This window comes from Pogona vitticeps, chromosome 3, assembly GCF_051106095.1.
Source record: "Pogona vitticeps strain Pit_001003342236 chromosome 3, PviZW2.1, whole genome shotgun sequence".
NCBI lineage: Eukaryota > Metazoa > Chordata > Lepidosauria > Squamata > Agamidae > Pogona > Pogona vitticeps.
Window position 1 is genome coordinate 112,073,930 of NC_135785.1, and position 24,054 is coordinate 112,097,983.

The following is a 24,054-nucleotide window of genomic DNA, read 5'->3' on the forward strand; positions in this document are numbered from 1 at the left end:
GATGGCCTCCTTAAGCTGCAGATGGTTGGGGCTAAGCATGGCTCAAGTTGGTAAAGCATTTGTTTGACTTTGTAAGCTACAGACTCCAATTTTCAGCAGCATCAGCTACAGGTTGTTTTAAAGTTGGGCCTGCTAGAAGTGGGCAAGTCTTTCCCCTCCTACTTAGTCTTTTTTTCCTGAAGTACTTCTGCATTTCTTACATAGTCTTAGAAATTATTTTTGCTGGACTCACAGAAGAAAGCACAGAAACAAAATGTTGCTTGAGCACTTGAGGAACTGGAAGGAATGCACTCATGTTTACAAAGGTAAATGCTTGCTTGCTTGTTTTACGCTCACACACAAGGATGAAGAACTGCAGAATTGTTCTAGGCATCCCATAATTATATTACCACTAATCATATTTAATACATTTTTCAGCAATCTATGCAACTCACTATTGGGGTTACTATTGCCATGAAACTCCAAATCTTTTTCTCTTTCCCTTGTACCGACTTGCCTTGTGGCTGCTGATGAAAGATGTAGGCGCAAGATCTCTCCCTCCAACAACCACTATCCTGCTATGCAGAGCAGAACAGACCTAGGAAATGAAATTTTTCCAGATACTAGGTGTCTCTGGCTCCTGGGAAAACATTTTGCAGTACTGCTTGTGCTTGTTATATTGCAAAACACCATTCATGAAAGAAGTAAGCGAGATGACCCTTCCCATTCTCTTTGCACTTCTCCATGTTACGGCCAGAGCAGCCAACTCCACTGCATATTAGAGATGTAAATCTTCACTTGTCCCATCCTGGCAGAGGAGGATGAAGAACTGCTTTGTTACTCCCCAGACTTTTTTTTTTTTAAAGGATGGGGTATCATGGTACTTGTAACAAGGAAACAAAAATAGTGGAATGGTATAAATAATGCAATAAAGCAAATAAGCCAAACTGTGGAAAACAACAATGACTGCTGCTTTTTGTTGCCTTGACCTTTACAGATTAGAAGGTTGAATGCCTGGACTCTTTCTAGATTTTACAGTTTCCCTCACCAGAAAAGATTTGAATCATTTTTGGGAGGTTTAATTTTGCATCCATCCCATCCCATTTCCAATTAATCTGCAGTTTTTCAAGTCTGCACATGAATATTTTACATTCAGATATGCAGGTAGACACATTTTTCATGTATTCCCCCTTAAACTACTCACCTTTAAATTGAATGCATTTTCTCTCAACTGGGACTTTTCTAAATGCATTTTATCTCAAAATGCAAGCAATTCTAATATTTTCTTGCTGGAAGACCTATGCAACAACAAGTACACAAGTGAAATAATCAAATAGCTACATTCTGTCTGTGCATTTGTGAAACCAGTCAGTTCATACTGGAATTTTCTGAGATCAAGCACCACAGGATCCTATTATGAGTAGACTCATGCGAGTACGGCCTTTTTTGCAGTTCTGCACATCAATGGGCACAGGCACTCACTTTCAGAACACACTGCTTTCACACATTGGTAGTATTTAGTGGTGCTACTGAATATCACCTATAGTGGATTTCTGAATTAAATTTGGTGAAGCAAGCAAGAAATGTTCATGGATGTAAAAGGCCTTTGAGAGGACCAGTAATATTTCCTGTATTTGGGGAGATGGAGGATATCCCTATGTGAGTCCTTGGAAAACTCTGCTCTTGGTTGCTCACCTGAGTTGTTGTTGGTGGCATCTGCCCGTCAACATCCCTGGATTTCCTACCGGAAGAGCCAGTTAAGGTCCCAAAGAAGATGGAAAATAAGAATCCAAAGTTTTTCTTCTCTATCTACAAATATACTTACATGAAAGGTAATGAAGGGGTTGTTTGGGATATTTTTCCTGCTGCTTGATCTTGAATGCATCCAGCACAAGGCCTTTGAAACTGGCTGTGGATCTTTTCTCCTGTTTCACCTCCAATTAAAGTGGCTCAGCTTCCCCTCTAGAAGCCTTAAATGGCACCTTGGCCCAGGGGATTGTGCCCCTGCTCATTAAACAGGCTGCAAAAATGATGCTTTCATATCTTTCTATACAGGTAGCCTTTCTCCTTTTCACAGTATAGCTGAGAAAGGACCATTAACCACAGGCCCCCAGTGGTAATGTGTATACAGGAAAGAGAGGTGTCAGCTGACTGACATTTGTGGAATGATATCATTTCCGAATGAACCCAGTGATTAGCCATCCTATATAATAATAATAAAGAAACACTTGCTCAATAATCACAGTCATTATTATCCATCAAGCTGTACCTATTATCAGGTTACATAAATCCATGGCCCTTATAATATGTCCTTGTAAAAGTATTTATTTTAATGAAAGGCAGCGGCATAATAGGTATTTCAGTGAGGAGCAACGTAGCGTAATGTTTCTCTGGTGTTCTTTGTCTTACTAAAAAGATATGAAAACAGCATTGTTGCAATCTCTTGCAAGCTGTGCAGATATTATGTGCTGTTTTAATTTCTGTTATGAGGAAATGTTTTGATGTTACGTTTGCTTAGAAAGTACCCAGTTAATATTTAGCTCCTTTAAGATTATAATGAAAGTCAGGAATGTAAGCTAAGCCATTTTTATGTTCACTTACAGGACTAGCAGATCCAGATAGGTGTCCATTCAGACACTGAGGTATCTCTCCTGCACTGTGACACCCTCATTTGGCCAGCAACCTATTAAGCTTCCATAGAGCAAAAAGTCCTGCCACCATAGCAGTTTATTTACTTTTTTTCCTACCCCACCTGTTTCTCTATAAAGAGATACAATACAGGAGTGCATCTCTTCTATAAAAAGGGCAAGGTTGCCTTCTTGGATATCACTGCCTACACAATGACAATGCTTGCAGAAGTGGGTGTTGGCAGGACGTTCCACTCCATGGAAGCCTAGTAGGACACTGTATTTTTTTTAAAAAGGGGTAATTTGCACCAAGTTCTTCTAATGCATCTATTAAAATATGTTCTACCATCCAAAAGGTGTTCAGCTAAACAGCAAGTGCAAGATTGTCAGCATAAATAAAACTTGTGGTACCTTGAGGAAGTGACCACTAATTGGTGGAGATGTTAAACAAAACAGGAATCAGTACGTGTTATCCCTGACAGTTAATGAAAAAATTGTGATTTTGCAAAAGGGCCTCTATATTTTAATTAGCTTATTAAGAACCCTTAGTTAGATTATACAGTTTTTGCAGTAGTATTTTATAATGAGCAGTGGCAAAGGCAATTGAGAGGTCAACAAAAGCTACAGTGATCTTCCTAATTTCAAAGCCATCCTCAGTGTGTTCTGTTAAATGTAGGGTTTGTGCTATACAATTCTTACCAGGTCTAAAGCCAGCCTGTTGTGAGATGAAAAGTGGTTCAGCTGTTTCCCTTAGATGGCTAAGAATTGGTTTTCCAGGGCTTTCTACAGATGACAAAGTACTGAGATCAGCCTGAATGTTTGGAGGTGTATGGGCTCTTTACCAGGTTTCAAAACAGCAGTCAATCATGCCTTTATCCAAATTCTGGAAGCTTGAGAGAGTCAAGACAATTATCAAAGAAATTAGGGTGGCTGCTTTTTTGTTAGGGTGCCAAAATGTTTTACCTGTTTTTTAAAGAAGAAAAAATTGCATTAGGTGGTTTATAAATGAAGGACACCATGGAATTACTTAGTCTTGTTATTAGTATTGTTCTTGTTCTGTGACAGCAGTAGATGGTATTTGGAGGTCAAGCTTGACTAATATAGTGCTTCTGTGTTGTTTATGAAGTCTCTCAATTGTGAGTCTCATGCCAGATATTTTGGGCCATTGCTGATGGCTGTCTCTATGCATTTCTTGAATACAAAGTACAAAAACAAGAATGTGTCCAGCAGTAGCTCTTCAGGTGTTGACAAGCTCTCTATGCTAACAGAAATTAATATTAAGCTTTGGCCCTGACAATGGCTCTTTTGTTATTGGTGGCAGTTTGCAAGTCATTGTCAAAGCCATAAAGTCACTCATCCAGTGGTGTTCATAAAGCTACATGTTGGTGCTTCTGGAGTGGAGGGATCAGCTGACAGGGTACTGTTGTTACCCAAGGGATGCCCAAATGTATTCACATTCTTCATTTCCATTGCAATGAGGATGCTTTCAAGCTTCCCTACTGGTGTAATCAGCTTGAGAAAGATGCCTGTGGCAGCTGCCCCCATAATTTTGGGGTGAGATCAATTCACCATCTCCACCTAATCCACATGCCTCCAAGCCCTAATGGTCTACAAATCCTATCCTCCCCCCCCTTTTTTTTTTTACTATTAGTTCATTTCCATACTGTATTGCAGATATTCTAGTTTGGCTTATTCCAGTAGAGATATGCTAAATAAAAGAATGTGTAGACATTCTTTTATGTTTGAGGTAAATTTTGACTTGGGTAGAATGTACCAGAATACCTATCTCAACCAAATATTCAGAAGTTTTGTGGAGATGATGGGGAGGAGATCTTTGATTGATGGGACACGTTTTCAGCATGGGGAGGGGGAATGGATTAAGTTTATGACAATAAAAAAAAAATAGCCCAACTTAAAATTCCTTTCTTTTCAAAGTCTGTAAAAGTAATGGGATGTGTAGTAGCCACCACCACAGAGAGTACTTCTAGACTTTCTTGATCTCAGCTGTTTTCTCACTTTGACCTTGATTTGACAGTTTCCCATCAGAATAAAACCGTGGTCTCATTTTACTGTTTATTTGTTTTCTTTCTCATGGATTCTTTTGTGCCATGTTCTGCAAAGTGCAATGCCCTTTCCAGATAATCTTTTATTAGAAATATGTCTTTTTGCCCAGAAATTCTATCAATTCAGCAACAACTGGTATGGATCACAACTAGAGATGGACATGAACCACTGGTACAGCAGTTGTGCCAGTTTGTCCTTTGGACGAACAGGTGTTTGGTAGTTCACAGCCCCAACTCCTACAGTGGGCACCCACTAAGACCAGAACCCCGGCTTTCCTGTCCAACTGGGAGCTGCCTCTGAGTGGGCACCCACCAGAGGAAGTGGGGCTTGGAAGTGGTGAACTCCTGTTCATTCAAAGGATAGAACCATCATCTCTAATCACAACACAACCCAAAAAATCCTGTAAGATTTATTTTGAAAATTCTCAGAGGAAGATGAAGAAAACAGCTGCACACAGTGAAATCTCATTGTGAGGAAAAGAGGGTTTTTTTTGTTCTTGGTTTCTCACTGAGTGTGTGACTATATTGTCAAATAATGTGGGAAATGCTCCACATTGGGATGACTTGATTTGCATTATTTTCCATTGACTACATGATGCAAAAGTCAACATGATTCAACCCAGAGTTCTTCCCTCCAATTCACACTTTTCTCCTCCATCGCTGGGTTCTACTTTTTAAAAAAGTTGAATACAATTGCATTGATTCAGGCAATGCTTGAGCTGATGCAAGATGTGACCAGAGGTTGGGAAGAGAGAGGAAGCAAAGAAATTCTTGTGGGGCTGTGAGTTTCCCTCAGCTGAGCACCAATTTGTCTCCTTTTTTAAAAAGGAGACAGTGTTGTCTCCTTTTTTTTTTTAAAGGCTTGGTGCTAGTGCTGGTGCACTAGTGCAGTTAGGAGGCCAAAAAAACATGAACAAGGAGGAAATCAGCAAAGAGGAGGAAATCAGAAGTAACCCCTTGTTTGCAGCTTGTTAAGATAGCTCTACAGTAGCTGGGCCTCCTGCACATCTGGATTATTGCAATAGAGCCATCTTAACAAGATACTAGCAAGTACAGGCTGGCAATTTCCTCTGCTCTCTCTGCTTGCTCTGAGTACAATTATTTCTTAACCAGTGTGAAAATGTCAGCTGTACAGAGTAAGGGGAATGGAACCTAGCAATGTGCTTAAATAGCATCTGTATGAAGTGGCAATCTGCATTTTGCACTGCACTGCCCATGAGGGACATTTGCTAAAGCAAATTCACCTGGGAAATCCCAACTTCCCAAGTGCAACTTCACAGCGGGCCACTTCACATTTTTTTCCTGTTGTGTAGTTACACCCTTAGAGCAAGAGGCTGAAAGATACACATTTCTAGTACAGACACCAAAGCAAAACAAATTAAAATATTATAATATAGTTAAATGAAAATGAAGTTTAAAACACATCAGTAAGAAAACTACAGCACTCATCTATTAATAGCCTGTCTGCCTGAATTAAAAAAAATTACTCTGGTATACAAAGAACAGGGAATGTAGCACCTTAGTCTAGCTTCATCTAGCATCCCTTGGAAGGGGCATCCACATCTTGGTAGCAGCACCAGAGACAGGAAACAGCTTTAGTCGCCACCCCCAGGAGGCTCTAGATTGCACCTTTCAAGGTAAATAAAGAGCCATTCAGGGCTGTGACAGAAGGCAAAATTCTACATGTCCAAACAATATGGCAGTGCTTATAGGTACTATGGCATCAGCTAACCCATGAGTCCCTCATGGGCAGTGCAGTGCAAAATGCGGATTGTCCCTTCATAGACACCTTCCTGGATTATCAAATGCATACATCAACATGATCAAAATGGAGGGGGGAAGGCTGCCGTGTCACCAAATGTGATGAATGCTGGAATCCATACAGATGCTATTTAAGCACATTGGTAGGTTCCATTCCCCTTACTCTGTACAGCTGACATTTTCACACTGGTTAAGAAGTAATTGTACTCAGAGACTTGGAATTTCTGTTAACTTCATCTCCTACAGAAATTGTTGGAATACATATTCTAAAGGGGGGACTGCTGTGGTTATTACAGCTACTGCTCAGGGGAGCTATTCACTTTCCTCGTTTATTGGAGCTTAATAGATTAAAAGTCCAAATTGAGTCTCATGAAATAAGCCTAATCAAATTCTAATCTGCATAATTTCCCCATAAGTGGCAATGGGAAGTTTTTATAATTTATGTTTCAGCAGTTGCCAATCATGTGTTCAACAGCATTTCTACATTTACTTAACAAAATGGATTGGGTTTGGGTTTTTGTTTTGGTTTGGTTTGGTTTTTTTGCTGGGAGGGGGCGTTTCTTTGTCTACACTGATGTTTTTATTTTTATTTTTACCTAACTTTTTCCTCTCTCCTCTTCCTGTCTACTGAAAACAGAGAAGGAACATATAGAACATATCCCAACTAGTGTTTGAAGATACCTTATTTAACAGCAAACTTTCCATGTTACACCTAACTGACAACCTATCTCAGCAAATGTCACGACACAATTTAATTTATTTGAACAGGTCAGCAGAGGCCATGCTTACTTGACAGCAGGACTGTTCTCAGGGCATTTGCTGAGGGTGCAAAAGGTAGCATGCAACCTTGCTGAAGCTAAACAGGTCTGGGTCCGGTCAGTGGCCAATTGGGCAATGCCTGCCACCTGGGAACACCTTGAATTCAGTGGCGGAATATAAATGGATTCAGCAAATAAGACTGCAATTAGATGTGCATAGGATTTCACTTAAAATTTACCAGTAACTTGCATCAACAAATCAAATCGAGTTTGGATAAGAGTTTCTAAGTTAGTGGCATCAATTGCAAAAACCTGGATATATGTTTCATATTCATTTTTATATTGGAAAATAGGGAAGTCCTCATCAGTACTCGAAAACAAAGGGTCACAGACATTGACTACAGCTCCCCGAATCTCTGACAGTTAGCACTGTAGGATGTGGTTTCTGGGAGTTAGGCAAAATCATGGATGTTGTTGCCATAGACTGGTCAATAGCTTCCCTTGAATTATTCTGTGTCAAGGGTAGGAAAAAAAACTGCAGCCTACAACTACAGCAGGAAATCCTGTCCCCACTCTGCTGGGCCCCATGGTGATACTGGTACAGCTAGAGACAATTGATGCGACATCAGAGGCAGTCCAAATTTAGTGTGTTTCCTTAGCCTCCTCTCTTTGTCCAGAAATCCTCCAGAAATTTATTTTTCCAGTGATGCATGCAACTTTCCTGAGAAATTTTGCAAATATTCATGAACTTCTTTAATACCTCTCAATTATTTAGGTATTTGGCTTTGGTTAAGAATCTCTGCTAATGCATGGGAACTCCACAACTCAAAAATGAAGAGGAAATCTTAAGTGTTGTTCTTTGTTAGAAAATTATTGTTTTCTGGTTAGGTGCTATTTTTCCCAGCAGGGTGAAAAGATTAGAGAAGAGTCAAGTAAGCCTGGGTAATGAAAAATTAGGTCTTGTTGACACGGGTAATTCTGGAGCAGGCTTGTGTGAGGTAAATAGGGTTGCTTAGGGTTAGGTAAATGTGCAGTATACCATTTGGTGCAATCCTTGCATTCAGTTGGCCTTAAGCAACCCTATTTGGCCTAGCTGTCAATTTGTCATATCATGAAGTGGCTTAAGAAGAGACCAGCTTCAGGATATTGGCAAGTTAACACTTCCTCTGCTCTTCCACAAACCAGAAAGGCCAACAAAGAATACTCCCCCCCCCCCTTTTCTTGCATGTATCTTAAACGTCCTGTCTAGAACTTGCCTCCTGCTGAAGGTGAATCTTGTAGCTGTCAACCAAAGCAAACTTGCCCAGGTTTGGCTATGAGCAGCTGTCAACCAAAGCGAGCCCACAGCCAAATCTGCAGCAAGGCTGGAAATGGACCAAAACAGAGTGATCCTACTTGCACCAGAAAAGTAGAACCCCCCAAGAGGGGCTCAAAAAGCAGCAAACCACTCCATACCCACAATAGACCATGTGGGGGTGCCATTCCCAAGGTTGCTAAGCTGCTGGCTTAATCTACAGTAGAGGGCAAACCCTCCTGGATGACGTCTACAGCTGCTTCTGAGGGGCATGACTGCCCACCATTCTTCTTCTTTCTTATAGGTGCTAGAGAGCTTACATAAAGCCTTTCCTTAGGCCGATTATAATGGCATGATGTAACCATTGTCCTGTCTGAACTCTGTAACCTATCTGTATACTGTCCACTATCTATGAGCTTGTAGGGTTAATAAAAGCACAGTTGTCCTGGGGGCAGGGCAGAATTCGTTGGGCAGAGATCCTTGGGAACCCATTCGGTGTCATTCTGCCTCTTCTACTAGCTGCCCACCAGGAGCACTGCTGGCAGACATCCCTGTGTGTGGCTTACTTCTTTAATGTCTATCTCTAAGAGACTATTTGCTATCCTAATTGTCTGGTGATCATCACAAAGCCCATCAGCCTTCTCATTTTGTGATTCCGACCAAACAGCAGACTAAATGCCTGTCTGACAGCACACTTAAGCTAAGTCACACCACCAAAATGTTGCCTTCCTTACCCCTACTGAGATTATAACATATATTTGTATTCACATCATGCACAAACATTAGTGAATCATTTGCCCGCCGAGCGTGCTAACTGAGGATCCTTTCTCATTCAGCTCAGGACTTCTACTTTTTTGTTGTGGCGTTTTTTTGTGTTGCTGCGTCAGTTAACTCCTGTCAAATGCTCTCTTCCAAGACAATCCTGGCCATGCACTCTGAGAATCCTGGCAGTCTCTACCAGACGTTTCCCTCATCTCTGAGCTCCCCATTCACATTGCAGCCTCAGAGTCAGACCCTCCCCTGCCACTCGTTTCCTGTGCACAGTTTTCCCCTCCCGCCCTCCATAAGCTCCAGCTGCCCTTTGCCACCACAGCTGCAGGCTCTGCAGCCAAGATCTGAGGCACTGAGGAGGGGCAGGACTGGGGCAGGACTGGGGCAAATACTCTCACCAGCTTCACAAGCAAAGAGTCACCTGCATGTGTTGAGCCAGGCAAGTAGCATCAGGAGCAGCTCTCAGAGGTTTCCTGACTCCTGCCTGGAGTGGGGCAGGCATTGCTTCGGGCTGAGTTTTGTATGGTGTATATGTGTGTGTAGAAAGTCCCCCCCCCCCATTGGGTAACTGACAGCCAATCACACTGCCTTCTCACCTTCTAGCACAGCTGTCTCTCTCTCTCTCTCTCTCTCTCTCTGTGTGTGTGTGTGTGTGTGTGTGTGTGTGTGTGTGTGTGTGAGAGAGAGAGAGAGAGAGTGTGTGTACACGTGAGCATGAGACACACTCAAGGGCTGTGTATGGAATGACACTCCCCAACCCCAAAAAGCCTATCAAGTCCTGACTGCTCCCCTGGATCCTGGCCCTTTGCCACATCCAGTAATGAGAGAAGCAGAGCAGAAAGGCTGTGGGAAAAGGACCTGTTCCCCACCCCCCTCAGTGTGGGCATCTTGGACTGGAAAGTGCCCAGCCTTGCCTGTTTTCTTTCCCTCTCTGTCCTTTTCAGATCCCATCCCCAGTGCTTTCGCAGGTGCCCAACTGCCAAGTCGAAGGTTTGCAGGTTTTGTTCCCCTTTCCGTCTTCCTGTGACTCGCACAAAAAAAAACAGGAAGGGATCTGTTTCGTTACCAAGGTGTAGCCTCACATAGCACATCCAATTTTGTTAACTGTTGTGGTGCTTTAAAAATTCATCAAGATGCATATCCCAGGATATAAGACATGTGACAAAATGCTTGACCTCCCAGCAGTTAAAAGACATGAGAAAAATGGGGGACATTTCGCTGGTGTGAACATGGCTTTAGTTAGAAGGAGAAGAAACCATTATTTTGGCAACCGGACCCTTAGAAAAACTCTGTTACCTTTCTGATTGGTTAAGTGGTTGAGAAGAGGAGTACAGAGGTTATATTATCAAAGAAAGAAGAAAATATCACAAAACTGAAGTGGGAGATGTTGTAGAAGGATCAGACAAAGAAACTGAGTTGAAAGCAGGAAGGCTATAAGAAAGAAGCCAAGTGTGTTACCATTGAACGTGAATGCGTTTGGGAAGGGAAATCAGTCTAGACTTGGATGGCTGATTTTCCTAAGTTATTTACAGATTCTTACTGCTCTTATTAACTTCTGAAGTTGCTTTGAAATGTGGTGGCTTGTTGAATGTTTGGTATATCATCACATGAATAGTTCAATTACTGTTTGTTTATTTTAAGAATCTTAAATAAAATGTAAGTTTGTTGTTGGTTTATCTTTGGTTGAATTCCTTGATTTTCACACTCAGGGTGTTGACTACATAGTGGGGAAAATATATTAGAATTTTTTGAATGTGTCTGGTGTATGTTTCAACATTCTCTAGAATCAATCACTTACACTATCTTTTCAAAAACATTTATTACAGTGTAGGTGTATATAGGAAGGTGGCATGTAAGGAACAACAAAGAGCAAAATATACCTCTTAAACTAGTTATCTGTTTAAATTTAGTTTGGGAAGCAGTAATTTCCACACAGGCTAAATACACAACTCCTGTATGCATCTCCACAGAAATAGTGTGTCTACTGTGCAGACTTAAAGAGTTAAGGAGCACTCTGCTCTAGAGTTCATTGCCCCTTGATGGTGGGTTAACCGAATCTCTGTGTGTACTCTGTGCGACCAGCCAGTAAAACTTTGTTTTCCTGCTCACTGAATGATAGTGGTATGAAACAGGGCTGAATCCTTGCTGAAGGTATATGCTAAAGGTATATTTATAGGAGTGTCTATGAACTTAGATGCCCTTTCAGCATTGATAAACATGAAGTTGTGGGACATAGTGGTTTTTAAACAGCGTATGAATCTACTGAAGCTTGGGTGGAGAAGAAATTATGGTTAAATCTGTTTAGATTTACTAAATTGCTATTACTGGGACTGAACAACAAAGATGGCTTTTATTATTAATGGTTAGAGCCAAAGACCTTTGGTATGATTGGAGATATCTCTGCTTGCACAAAGGAAATGACCGTTATAACCACTTTTCTCTTTCACCATTGGTCAGAGTCCCTAGCCTTCAGGATAAGCGTTTTAGGATGTACAAGACAGTAAGATGAAAGAAGGTAGGTATGCCCACTGTATAAAAGTCCACATGCACACAGATCCAGTCATCCCCCTTTCAGGTGTCTTCTGTTGGTCAGGGAGGCCTGAAGTGCACTTCTATGTCACTATGATGTAAGAGGAGCCCTGATAATCCCAGATTCCTGTTCACAGGGAAACATCTATGTCCATTAATTAAACATATGTAAAAGCCCCTTTCAGACCTTCCTGTTCAGTCCAAGAAAATTGAATGTGAGGGAGGCAGGGACAGAGAAATGATGGGCTGCACACTACTGTATGCCCTCTTGCAAACATTGGGATTCTCTGTTTATGAATTGAAGAGGCCTACTGTATCTCATAATTGCCATGGGGCTGCTTTATGAATCAAAGGGAAACTGAAAATAGCAGTTGCCTGTTTTCTCTCTTATTGGGCAAATGAAAATGGGGTTTTGTGTAAAGTGTGTCATTTCTGAATGAAGGAAGGCTCTGTGCAGTAGAAGAGAATCTTTTTCACATTCCCCAAATAGCTCTTACATCTCATGACTTAGCCTGTTTCTGGTGGAGTAATGAAATACTCTTTTCCTAATACCCTGTGACCTGAATTTCTTCTTGCTTTATGGGTGCTGCTCCTTGATGTACAAATCAGTATTTCCTCATGTCAGCATTTGATGATGGATGTCAAAATACAGGCCATGTATTATGCATATGTAGCATTACCGATTTAAGGTGTTTACTTGTCAAGTTGAAGAAATTCAGAAACTTCACATTCACTGAATTCACACAGCTGTCACTTGCAGTTTTTCATAATTTCAAATGAAAGTTGTGATAAAACAGTTTAGGTTTCCGTCACTTTTTTTTTTCCCTGAAGGAAGAAAATAGACTGCATCTAAAATTTATGACATGGTAGAAAGCATGGTGAAAGGAGGATGTTCCTGGAGTCTGGAGCAAGAGTGGCGGTTCTTTTTGCCATTTCACATTTCTAGGATACTACAGCTACTACCAGTAATGATGATGGTGATGATGCTGATCCTTTAAAAAAGTGATTTACAGACAACAATGCCAGCTTTCCTTCCATGAATGCTATAGAGGGCCTGAGCATGTACAATCAGTAGGAGGAACCCACACAAATATATACTGCAGCCATATATTGCGTTACTGAATAGATCAGCTACCTGCTTTTCGGATCTTGGTTCACCACAGCTTTTATAAATGGCCAGAGTTGGTCTGTCTTGATAGGTATCAGCTTTGGTAAGCACCTTTTAAATAGGCAATGATAAAACAGCTTTTGAAAATGCTACATTTTGGTCCTGTTGCTTAGGTAACTATTCCAAGTATCCACTCTGCTGTTTCTCAGAAGAGGGCAGGGGTGAGTTAGGTCTTGTCAACTCCAGAACACTCTGGAGGAGACTTCTTATTTAATATGCAAAGGACTGAACAGGCAAAGTGTACCTCCATACCAATAAGCATGGTATCCTTTCTCTAATGCTTGCGATTTGAGAGCACCGTGTTGAACTCGGCCCAGTCTTTCTTGTGAGAAATGGTCCAAAACTGATGCCGAGGTACTTCTGCCCTAATAATTCCAGATGCCCTGTAATAATTCCAGATTCCACTGGCTTTGGGTTTTATTGGTCTTTCTGGTGCCTGATGTTTCCTTGGTGCATTTTAACATCTGTAAGAAACCACTGTGTGAAATTATTGTAGCTGAACTGTCATCAGTATAGAAATCTTCTAATCTCAAGGAGACTGAAAATCCCAAACAGATACTGTATTGGGTAATTGTCAATAGATGGGGACATACAAATGGAATATCAATCCAGATAATAAAATTACGGTGGGCACAGCTTCATCCAAACAACACAGTAGTATTGTGGATGGGTGGGGAAATCTGCTCATTTAGATGTTGATGCACAATTGGTTTCAGACAGGATGGCACTCCCTTTGAAGGGGCAACAACACAGTCTGGAAGCAGTTCTTGCTTGATAGAGGCATCATCTGCAACTAGGAGTGTTTTTAAATGGCTTCAGCTACAGTACATTGTCAATTGCAGCCTTAGCTGGAGGAAGCAGATCTGTACATAGTGTGGATAAGCATTGGCTAGTTCCAGGCTGGACAACCATGATGCTTTCTTTCTACAAGGGTCTTGGTGACATCAGCTAGCGTAAAATGTAGCAGTGATTGTACTTGCAGGATTTAGGAGTTTTGATCCCTTTGGACATATTCTGTGTCAGTGGCCTTGGCTTCTTATTTGTTTCCAACCTGAAGTTAAGGTGTAAATAAAGAACCTAAACAAGTTAAAGTGTAAATAAAGAATCTAAGCAACCAAAGAATCTAAATGCCATTGGATCTGACTATATGAAGAGACCAAGTTAAAAACTGCTGCCTCAGCATTAAGATTGGCATCTGATGCTCACTTTTCTGGTTGTTGGTGAGACTTATTATTCTTGGAATCTCCTCTCCAAAGAAATAAGTTTAAACCTTTCCTTGCTGCCTTTTGGGTAGGCAATACATACATTTTTGTTCTTATCAACTTGTGGTACTCTAAATTGATTTGTTTGCTTTTGATACTTTAATTTTGTTTCTATTTACCGCTCTTATTTTCGTCTCGCCATTTTAGCTGATATTTGATTTACAGGTTCTTCTTTTGGGACTCCTATGTGATATTATTAGAATATTTAATGTTTTTTATGAACTTATGTTGTGTTACTATTATCAATCATATTGGGAAATAATTTAATCTGAAAATATGTTTCTAAACAATACGGCATAGCATGACATGACATAGCCAACTTTATCTGAATTTGCTTTAAATCCTTACAAAATATACTGATTACTCCAATAATCAGAAATATTCTGGGGGCCCTATAATCAAAATAATAAACAGTGTAAATCATAGATTGGTGAGGGGTGGTGACATGGGGGCGAGCACTTTTCTTCTTGCTTCAAGCTATGGGAGTAATACATGTAATGCTGTGCTGCCCACCAGGCCATTTTTTTTTAAATTTTCACTATTTTATTTTTATTTTATTGGTCACTCCTTCCACAGTGCCTTGGCACAAGCAGCAACACTCTGGAGACAAGACGGCAAAGCAAAGGCTCTCTGGCTCTAGCAGCAGTAAGTGAATGCCAGTAGTGGGCTTGCCCCACAGAGACACAACCTGCCAGCACTCTGCTTTGTAAGGTGACCACCTCATTAGGGATTATGGTAGGGCTGGTCCTGTTGTCATTGTGCAGTTGAGTGCCATCAGGTTGGAAAGGCCATGCATGCCTTGACTCTTCTTTGCATCTTACTTGGCAGGGGCACACAGAGAAGAACTAAGAAGGAGATGTTACAATCAGGATAGGACTGTGTGGAGGGAGGTGATCGTCCAGTTACGATGCTCTCGAGTTATAAAAGGCTTTAACCATCAATAGCTTGGCATAGTTTTATCTCCTATACAAAGGAGACTCAGAAACACCTACTCAGAAATACACATTAGAAGCATACTGCCACTTTCCTGTGCTCACTAATGGAAATCATGTCTAGAAAAGAGCTGACAAAGTTTGTTGCAGATTTCTGTATGTTGGAATCCAAAACAGTAAGCTTTTTAAGGTCTCTGGACTAGCCCTGTAATATGACAATTACAGAGTTAGTTACATGTTTCACAAGGCATTTTGGAGAACAGTCGTGATTGATGAGTGCAACCACAGACCCTTTGTGAGACAAGATTTTTCTGTAAAACAACTGAGCAACAGTTCTAAGGTTCTTAATGGTTTTCAGTGAGGTAGCCATATAAATCTGTTTCCACACGTACTGTGTAAAAAAAACAAAATAAATAAATAAATCCCAAAACAAAAATACTGTGGTGCCTCAGAGACACACAGTTTCACCCGATATGTCCAAAGAAGTGGGGCTGTCCATGAAAGCTCACATTAAAATACAATAGTTAGTCTTTACGGTGCCACAGGTTCTTGTCTTTTTAAAATTTTTATTTTATTTTCCTTTGGGTTTTGCCTGAAAAGTTTTACTTAAGTGTGGCTTTTCATGGGTTTCCATCTACATTTCTCCAGCCATATGAAGCATAATAGTTAGGCCAGCAAGTTCATATGGACAGACCACCTGCTAATGGAGTGGAGACTCAGTGAGATTGAAAGAAGAGGGTAACAATTACATTGATAATCAACTTTCAAAGCAGCAATGGCATTATTAATTTCAGTCGTAAACATGCAAAGTACTGACATCTTGTAAACCGGTAGAGCAATCAGCTTGTTTGTTAGTACATACCAATGGTAGTCTGCTGTCTTTTAAAGTGTATATACATATTTTTTTTCAAAAGGTTATCTGATATCGGGGTTATGTCAAGGAAAAGTTGATCTGGGTTGAGTCTTTGGGTTTGGGGGGTCTATAGGTACACCCAAGACTGTATGTAAAAGCAATTTATTCTTATATTTAGTGTGACAAGAACCCATGGTTATTATCTAATCCTCTTGATATGCATAGGGATTTGTGAGTGTAGCATGTAGAATGTAGTTTTGAAATGTTATTGATAAGCTTTCCTAAATGAAGACAGACAGGTGTGTGTGTGTGTCTGTTTATTTTTAATTTTTTTTAAAAAAAATCAAGCACTTTGAATTTTGTCCAGAAATGAACAAGAAACAAGTGTAGCCATTTCGGGACTGATGAGGTGTGCTCTGAAATCTGGGTCCTGCAAGCGGTCTAGCAGTTGTGTTTTGAACGAACCAGAATTCCCAGTCTTTCTCCATAGATAGCCCCATGTTAAACATTACTATGCCTTCCCACCACATGCATAACTCTGGTGAGAGTTGCAGATGGCACACCAGCAGAAACTTGCAGAAAGGACTTTGTGCTGAAGAGACACTGGTATCTAATGAGTCCCAAACTGAAGGAAGACAGCTTAATAAAACAGGAGAGAAGAATAACCCACCAATTCACAAGTTTTGCCTCAGCTGAGCATCAATTAAACACTGGGAACACATGTTGAGATGATCTTCTGTTTTATGACTTAATCCCCATAGCATTTGCCACTTAAGTAACTGCTAAGCATTCATTTGCATTCCAATTTAGCAGGTATAATTTCTGATCCATCATATGGTGATCAGGAAATATCCATGCTGCCTTCTTACTCCTAATAATTCTCAGTACCAGGTTGGATGATATTCCTTTCATACAGTTAGCAATTAGGTGAAATAAATTAGAGGTGCAAAGGACACAGTCTTGACCTGGAGATATTAACCCTTTCCTTTGCTTTAATTTTTGTCTAAATTATGTATATTCTGCCCCACCATACATACACATCTAATGTTTCCACAGGAGGAAAAGCTCCTATTAGCCTGAGTGGGAACTTTTATTCCTATGAAAATAGCAGGTTGGCATCTAGATTGGGGCCACAGTGAAGAGCAAAGGGTTAACACTGCCAATGCATCCATTCCCAGACAACGGTTTCATCTGGACTGACCACTGCCCATAGATCTGCTGTTTAGTTTCATGCCTTTTCTAGTTGCTATTTTAGATTTTAGTTGTAAAAGAACTATATTTGAAGTATATTTTGTTTCCTTTCAGTGAGAAATTCCCATAAGTTTGCTGTCCTGCTCTCTCTCCCCCCCCCCCTTTCCTTTGTAATTTAGGTAGTCTTATATGCCCTCTAAACTGCTGATACGATTTCTTCCTAGGATTTTCACCACCAGGAATGGACAGGTCATCACCAGACAACAGCCCAGTTCACGGCCTCCTACGTCAACCCTCCATTACAACAGGAATTGATATCCCTATCATAACAGAGTTAGGTAAGAAAAATTAAAGGCTATGTTTCTTCTTACGTTCACTTTTGTGTCAATTTTCTTTTCAGTCTTTCACAGATTAAGGAAATGGATACATTTCATAGCCCCCTTCCTTTAACTTACTGGTTCAGAACTATTCTTGTGAAGGAAAAAAATAATAATAACAAGGGAGGCTGTCTCTTCAAAGTATTAACATAGGTTTTCTCATCAACATATTGGAATTTGGTCCATAAGCCCGTGAACTGCTTTGTAAGAAAGAAGGGGCAAATAACGCTTAGGGAGGTCCATAGTGACCATTATTGTAATACAAAGTTGTATGCCAGAGTATTCTGCTGCATTTGGACAGCCAACCTGCGACATAGGTGGGACAGGCTGTGGGGTTTGGGATATGGCTGGGGAAGCATACATGCTTTCCCATCCTGTTAACACTACAGTTTCTCTTTGACTACCAGCAAACCCACACCAAGGCATGGAGGGGTGGGGTTAGAAAAGACTGCAGCCCCTAGCAGAGGACCACTCTTGCAGTTGCTCCCTGTGCTTCAGGGCCCATTATGGGCAGATTCTGAGCTGGGATATCCAAGTGCATGTGGCTGCTCATTACAGAGAAGAGGCAGCCAGAAACCTTGCTGTTTGCATCCTAATGGGTGATAAGGATTAACTTGTTAATCCCCTCCTATTCCCTTGTGCTAACAAATTAATTACTAATTTGTGCTGCCATGGCACAGGGAGTGCATTCATGAAGAGGGTGATGACTGTTTGCTTGTCTCCATTTCTGCCATGGCATTAGCTAGTGACTGCTGTCAAGCTGTGTGAAGCTTGAAAGCCATTCTGTTTCTCGTGGTAAAGACAAGCTTGATTTGTAGTCCTTTTGTCCTTTTATTTTCTTTCCACTTAGTTTTAGACCTTACCTGTCTTACTCCCTTACTTTATTCTCTTTCTGTGCCTTCTTCCCCCCCCCCCCAACCCCCAATCCTCTCCTAAACACTTATTAGCTAAGCCTGGCAAACTTCTGCCTTTGGTTTCAATCAGTCAGGAAAAAAACAGTGGAACTCACATTCTAATGATAACTGAACTGGGTAAGAAGTGCCTTTTTCCTTCACATCAACTGTCTTTTGTTTTATTGTTGTTTCTTCCTTCATCAGCTTTCTCTTTTATTTATCAGAGGGGGCTACCCTCATGGCACTGCTTTGAATGTGTTTTATTTGTGATTCCAGCTGAAATCGACTGTCTTGTTCTGGCTTTCCTTAATGATTTTTTTTTTCCACATGCAGCATCAGTAAATCTTTGATCACGCTCGTCTGACCTGCTGGCTGTTTCCATAGCATCTTCACACCAATTCATTTTTCTTTGGTCTAGACCCTTTCCCCCCCCCCCCCCACTTTTCTTACTTTCCTTTTCATTCTAGACACCTGTCAATTTGATTGATGTGTCTTAACAGCTCTCAGAGGAGTTAAGGTACAAATAAACAATATTTTAGAATATCCTTTTAGAAGAAGGAAAACTGAAGAAAAAAAAAACACAACCCAGTATCACACCTACCCTTAAGCTGCTTCTTTGCTTGTTGTGTTTGGTTGGTTGGTTTGGAGACCAAGTTTTCACTCAGACACATAGATTTCTGAAGCCCTGAAACTAGCTAAGCTCCTTTGCAGCCTTCTTCAGAAAAGTGAGTTTTTGATTAACGCATCCTGTGATGAAGCTCTGAACTCTTAAACCAATCCCACCCATGCTCTATTTTGCCAAGGAGCCTTTCATACAAATCCCAGCAGGAGAACTTAGACATGAAGATAAAGCTATTGAGGTCTGAGCCAAGACTTACCCTTGCAGTGCTTCTATGAGATTCTGCTGTGACTCTGAAATTGTCACCATGTATTTATTTATTTATTTATTTATTTATTTATTTATTTATTTATTTATTTATTTATTTATTTATTTATTTATTTATTTATTGGACTTATATACCGCCCCATAGCGCTACAAGCACTCTCCGGGCGGTTTACAATTTTTAATTATACAGGCTACACATTGCCCCCCCCAGCAAGCTGGGTACTCATTTTACCGACCTCGGAAGGATGGAAGGCTGAGTCAACCTTGAGCCGGCTACCTGGGATTTGAACCCCAGGTCGTGAGCACAGTTTTAGCTGCAGTACAGCGTTTTAACCACTGCGCCACGAGGCTCTTACGTAACAGGTGGCAAAGCTTTTGTGTTGGGTATTAGCCACATGTGAGTTATTAATCTTAAAAGTCTGCCAGTGGAATATAAAACGTTACTGAAGATTTGTGCCTTGGTTTAATTTATCACTTGAGAATAAGTCCTGTCATTCCCAGAGGTACATTCTTAAGGTGAAATGCCTTCTTTCAAACAGTGGCTGCTTCCCAATAAATAAATAAATAAGCAAGCAAACAAACAAACAGATGGAGGGGGGAGAGACTATTAAGCAAGACAGTGTTATTAGTATAGATTTACTTTTTATATTCATTGGCTATAAGAAGCATTATTCTAAACTAGCTGCAGCAAAGTAGATGGTTTTAGGGAGTCTAAGTTTAATTAGAGGGATAGGTAATGTGCTGTCTGATGACAGCTGATGTGCCTTCTTCTTTACTCATAAGTAAATGTACAGCCTTTCTGATAGCAATCAGAATGATAGCGAACCACTCTTCCCCCTTCCCCACATGCAACATCACTAAATCTCTGATCACACTAGTCTGACCTACCAGCTTAATTTGTGCTTTTCAGGTGTAGGGGTTGAAATAATGGAATAATAGCTTCCAGTATCATGAGTGGAGCCCCCTCCCCTTGTGTTGAAGATCTCTGTATCCCATAAGAAAAAGAAGAAAGGGAGGCTCAGTTGTATGTTACAAAGCATGTACTTTAACACACCATGTACTTTAAACCTCAGTTCTGCCCATAGCTTCTAGCTGCAGGCCAGTTCATGTAGTCAAACATATTGCTTCTTTCTTTATGCACCCTCTCTTTACCATCTTCCCAGTGCTTATTATTGTACAGAAAACAAAAGCTGTACATTAGTACAATAGTATTGCCTGAAATCATAGTAGCCGGAGAAAGTGTGATCAAGAACTTCAAAGCTACCACCACCAATCATTTGCTAGAATCCAAACACACATCCACACTGGAAGGACCAAAAGCCAAATTTCATTACCTATTCAGCACAAGTAAATTGTTGTATAGTTCCATAATGCAGGGGGTCTGCATTGGGATCCTTGCATGGGTGATGAGTCAGATGCCTCCTTGTGCTCAGTGCTCTGCAAAGTGAAAAATAATTTTAGGGACACCAAAATCATAACACAGTCCTTCCAAATGTGGATTAATTGATACAAACTGGTTTTGTTTGAGACAGAAGCCCTGTAGGGATATAAAGATGATATACAGTGTTGCCACATGGTTTGGCACTTGCATCTGGTATTTTTTAATCAATAGCTTGCATTGGAAGAGGTGAATCAGGATCCAGATGAACTATGTACCCAAGATATAAGCTTCACTAGAATCCCTCTTCTGCCCCCAATAGAAGGTTACGGATTATGGAAGGGATGTTGGAAGCAAATGTTAAAGCCCTCTTCTGTCCATGCCTCAATCCTGATCTGTTTTTCTCTCACATATACAGTTATGCACCAGTAGCTGGTGGTTAAAGGAGAAAAGAGCTATGCATTCTGTATGTTAAAAAGTCATGCCTTGGACTGCATTTGCTGGTATACTCATTGAGCATGGCCTGCTTGCATGTAGGTGTGTGATTCTGGGTAGCCCACGTGACTATTGATCCTAGACTGGTGCTAGAGCACCTGTAAGTATAGAGCCAGAAGACACTCTTTCAGGTGTCATGCTGACCATATGTACATTGGGAGCAATATCTGGATTAGAACTAAGAGGTATAGTTCTAAATCTTCTTCCAAACATTTGGTATTTCCAGGCAAGTGGCTGTACTATTTCACAGTGTAGACAAAGCTCAGATGATGGAATGCTCCTCTGGAAGAGGAGAATTTTATACACAGAAATGCTGCTGAGAAGGCTGAATTTGAACACTTTCCTCTATTGTAAGTTTCCTTTTTTGAAGGACAGATTTTATTTTATAGGGCAACAGGGAAACATGTCCATTTCTGACTGCAGGCTGCAACACAGGGGTAGATTAAGTGGAGCATACCAGCTATTGCTGGATTGCAACTGCATCCTCCATACCCCACAGTGAGGGATGCTAGAAGTTGCCATCTAGCAGCTGAAAGAGTGCCCTTTGCTCATGCTGCTAGTGGAATACAGCTGCAGGAACAGACAGGACCAGTCTAAATTAAAGTAGGCTGAGATGATTGTTGAATTTGCATATTGGTATAGGGTTCCTCAGTTTGAGAAGGTATGGCTTAGTTGGTTGTAGAGCCAGAGACTGGGAATTAGGGTTCATCACTGTGCCCCTCAGGAGAAAGGTCAGCTACTGTCACCTGGAACATATGTGGTTGATGGATTTATGTGTCCTGCTGCTTGTGTGTCCTTGGGCAAGCGACACAGTCCCAGAGTGCCACCAAAAGGAGGGGCTGGTAAAGTAATTCCAAATTTATACCTAGAAATCCTATGAGGATATCCATAAATCAGGATTGACTTAATAGTACAAAGTTAAATGATTACCCAGTTTACAGCCCCAACATTGACCATAAGCACAATTTGGAGTTGGAAAGCTACTCTTACCAAGTTGCCATGTGATTCAGCAAAAAATGCTTCTGGAAAATACATGCTATTTAAAAAACAGTGCATAGAATGTTGTAAGCCGCCTAGAGTGTTCGCGATGAACAGATAGGCGGGGTATAAATGGAATACATAAATAAATAAAATAAATAAATAAATAGAAAAGTATAAATAATTCAGAAATGCACACAAACCTGTTAAAGTCAATATGACAAACTGTGTCCCAATTTTTAAAATATACACGTATCTCCATAAGGAAAAGAAATCAGACCTGAACTACAATGAGCTTTGAGGTGGACATTGTAGAAACTCCATAAGCTTGACTCTGGAGATTCTTCCATCCTTACTCAATATCAGAAGGTTGCCAAAATTTTCCCATTGTAAAGAGGCACTCATAATAAAGTATCTGCTACCTAGAAGACATGCTGCATAGCCATTATTTGTCAGGACTATTGGCTATGCTGTCTGTTGTGGAAGAGAATCCCATCCAACCAGGAACTTGCTGTCATTAGGAACAGAGAATAGGATTTAAAGCAACACCTCCTTTCCTTTAACTGCCCTTTTGTTTCCACATTTGTTGCACTGCTTCTGCTTCTAGAGGTGACATTTAATTTCATATTGAGTTCCTCCAATGCATCACACCAGGATAATTACAGGAAGTCAGACCTTTGGTTGCCTTTGAGCTGAGTATTTTGCAAGATCTCTAACCTGCAAGAGAAACCTGTAGTCATTCCCCTGCCCCCAACGAGGTGCTTGGGATAATGCCTACGTTCCAGTTGGTACCGATAAATTCCCCAGTTGGGAAGGTTGTTCTGTAGCTTCACAAATATTCAGCTTTCATAATGACTGCTGTCTCCTACCCACAAAAGATACATTTCACACGAGTTTGAATTTCATGCTCAATAACACTGAAGCATTCCAGGACATGCCTCTGCTTCTGGACCCACACCACAAACTTTCTTCTTCTTTGTGCAAACCATACAGAGATCATCTTATATGGCATTTTGGCAATGAGTTCAGTATTTTTAATTGTGTGTTATTTTGTTTCTTTTTTTAGTGAATGATTCAAATGTTCAGTTTCTGGACCAAGATGATGATGATGATCCTGATACAGAACTGTATCTCACACAGCCTTTTGCATGTGGAACTGCATTTGCGGTCAGCGTGCTGGATTCCTTAATGAGCGCAGTAAGCACCCATATTTTTGAATTTCCTATTTGTACAGAAGAAGGAAAGCTGCAGTTTCAATCATAGCTCCACAGCCCTTTAATCACCAACTTTGAAGGAGACCTTTCTTCTCACCCTTAACTATGCAGTGTCCTATGTGTGATTTTCTTACTCTGTCTCTATGTCCTCTTCCTTAGGAGCATCCTCCTTAACTCAAGCAGGTGATGTGGAGTCAGAACTATGAGGAGGATGAGAACGTAATCGCTAGTAATTTCTCCAGGATGGGGGACATAGCTGTTAGTCAATGGTAGCATAAACAAGAAAGATTCATATGTTTTATTGGGCATAAGCTTTCGTGGACAAAACACATCCACTTTTAAGGTACCACAGAACCTTTGGGCCTAAATCCAATGGTTAGTCCTAGTTAGAGCAGACGTGTTGAATCAACGAAACCTGCATAGATCTTGAGTTAGTAAGTCATCACTTGTTTCCTTTCCATTTGGGATTAACAAATGGATCTAGGCCATTGTTGTAACATAATCCTCCACCTGTGATTTTTTTAAAAAAACCCTTCCTAATGATTTCCAGAGTGGACAAACAAGCAATACTTTTGGAGAAAGGCAAGGCATGGACCTTTATGCCATTTAACTAAATTCCTCTCCCTTAGCGCATGGCTATTTGCA

At 40.7% G+C, this 24,054-nt stretch overlaps 1 protein-coding gene and 1 long non-coding RNA gene across 33 annotated transcripts in view; one reads left to right on the forward strand and one right to left on the reverse strand.

Moving 5' to 3' along the window:
• Positions 1-24,054, forward strand: part of KCNMA1 (potassium calcium-activated channel subfamily M alpha 1) — a 668,230-nt gene that overhangs the window by 613,667 nt on the left and 30,509 nt on the right. For 17 of the 32 annotated variants that reach the window (XR_013543877.1, XR_013543878.1, XM_072995024.2 and 14 more), the window contains 2 exons: positions 17,413-17,526; positions 23,262-23,392. Coding sequence is in view for 30 of the 32 variants with exons in the window: in XM_072995024.2 (XP_072851125.2) it covers positions 17,413-17,526; positions 23,262-23,392 (245 nt within the window). In the remaining 2 variants the exon portion in view is untranslated. Of the gene's footprint in view, positions 1-17,412; positions 17,527-18,512; positions 18,597-23,261; positions 23,393-24,054 lie in introns of all 32 variants that reach the window. The other 15 variants (XM_072995020.2, XM_078391063.1, XM_078391065.1 and 12 more) reach the window with 1 other exon arrangement.
• LOC144588360 (uncharacterized) lies at positions 1,099-20,777 on the reverse strand. Its single transcript, XR_013543880.1, has 2 exons — positions 20,679-20,777; positions 1,099-1,277 (listed from the first exon to the last, which is right to left on the reverse strand). It is a non-coding gene; the product is annotated as an uncharacterized LOC144588360 (long non-coding RNA).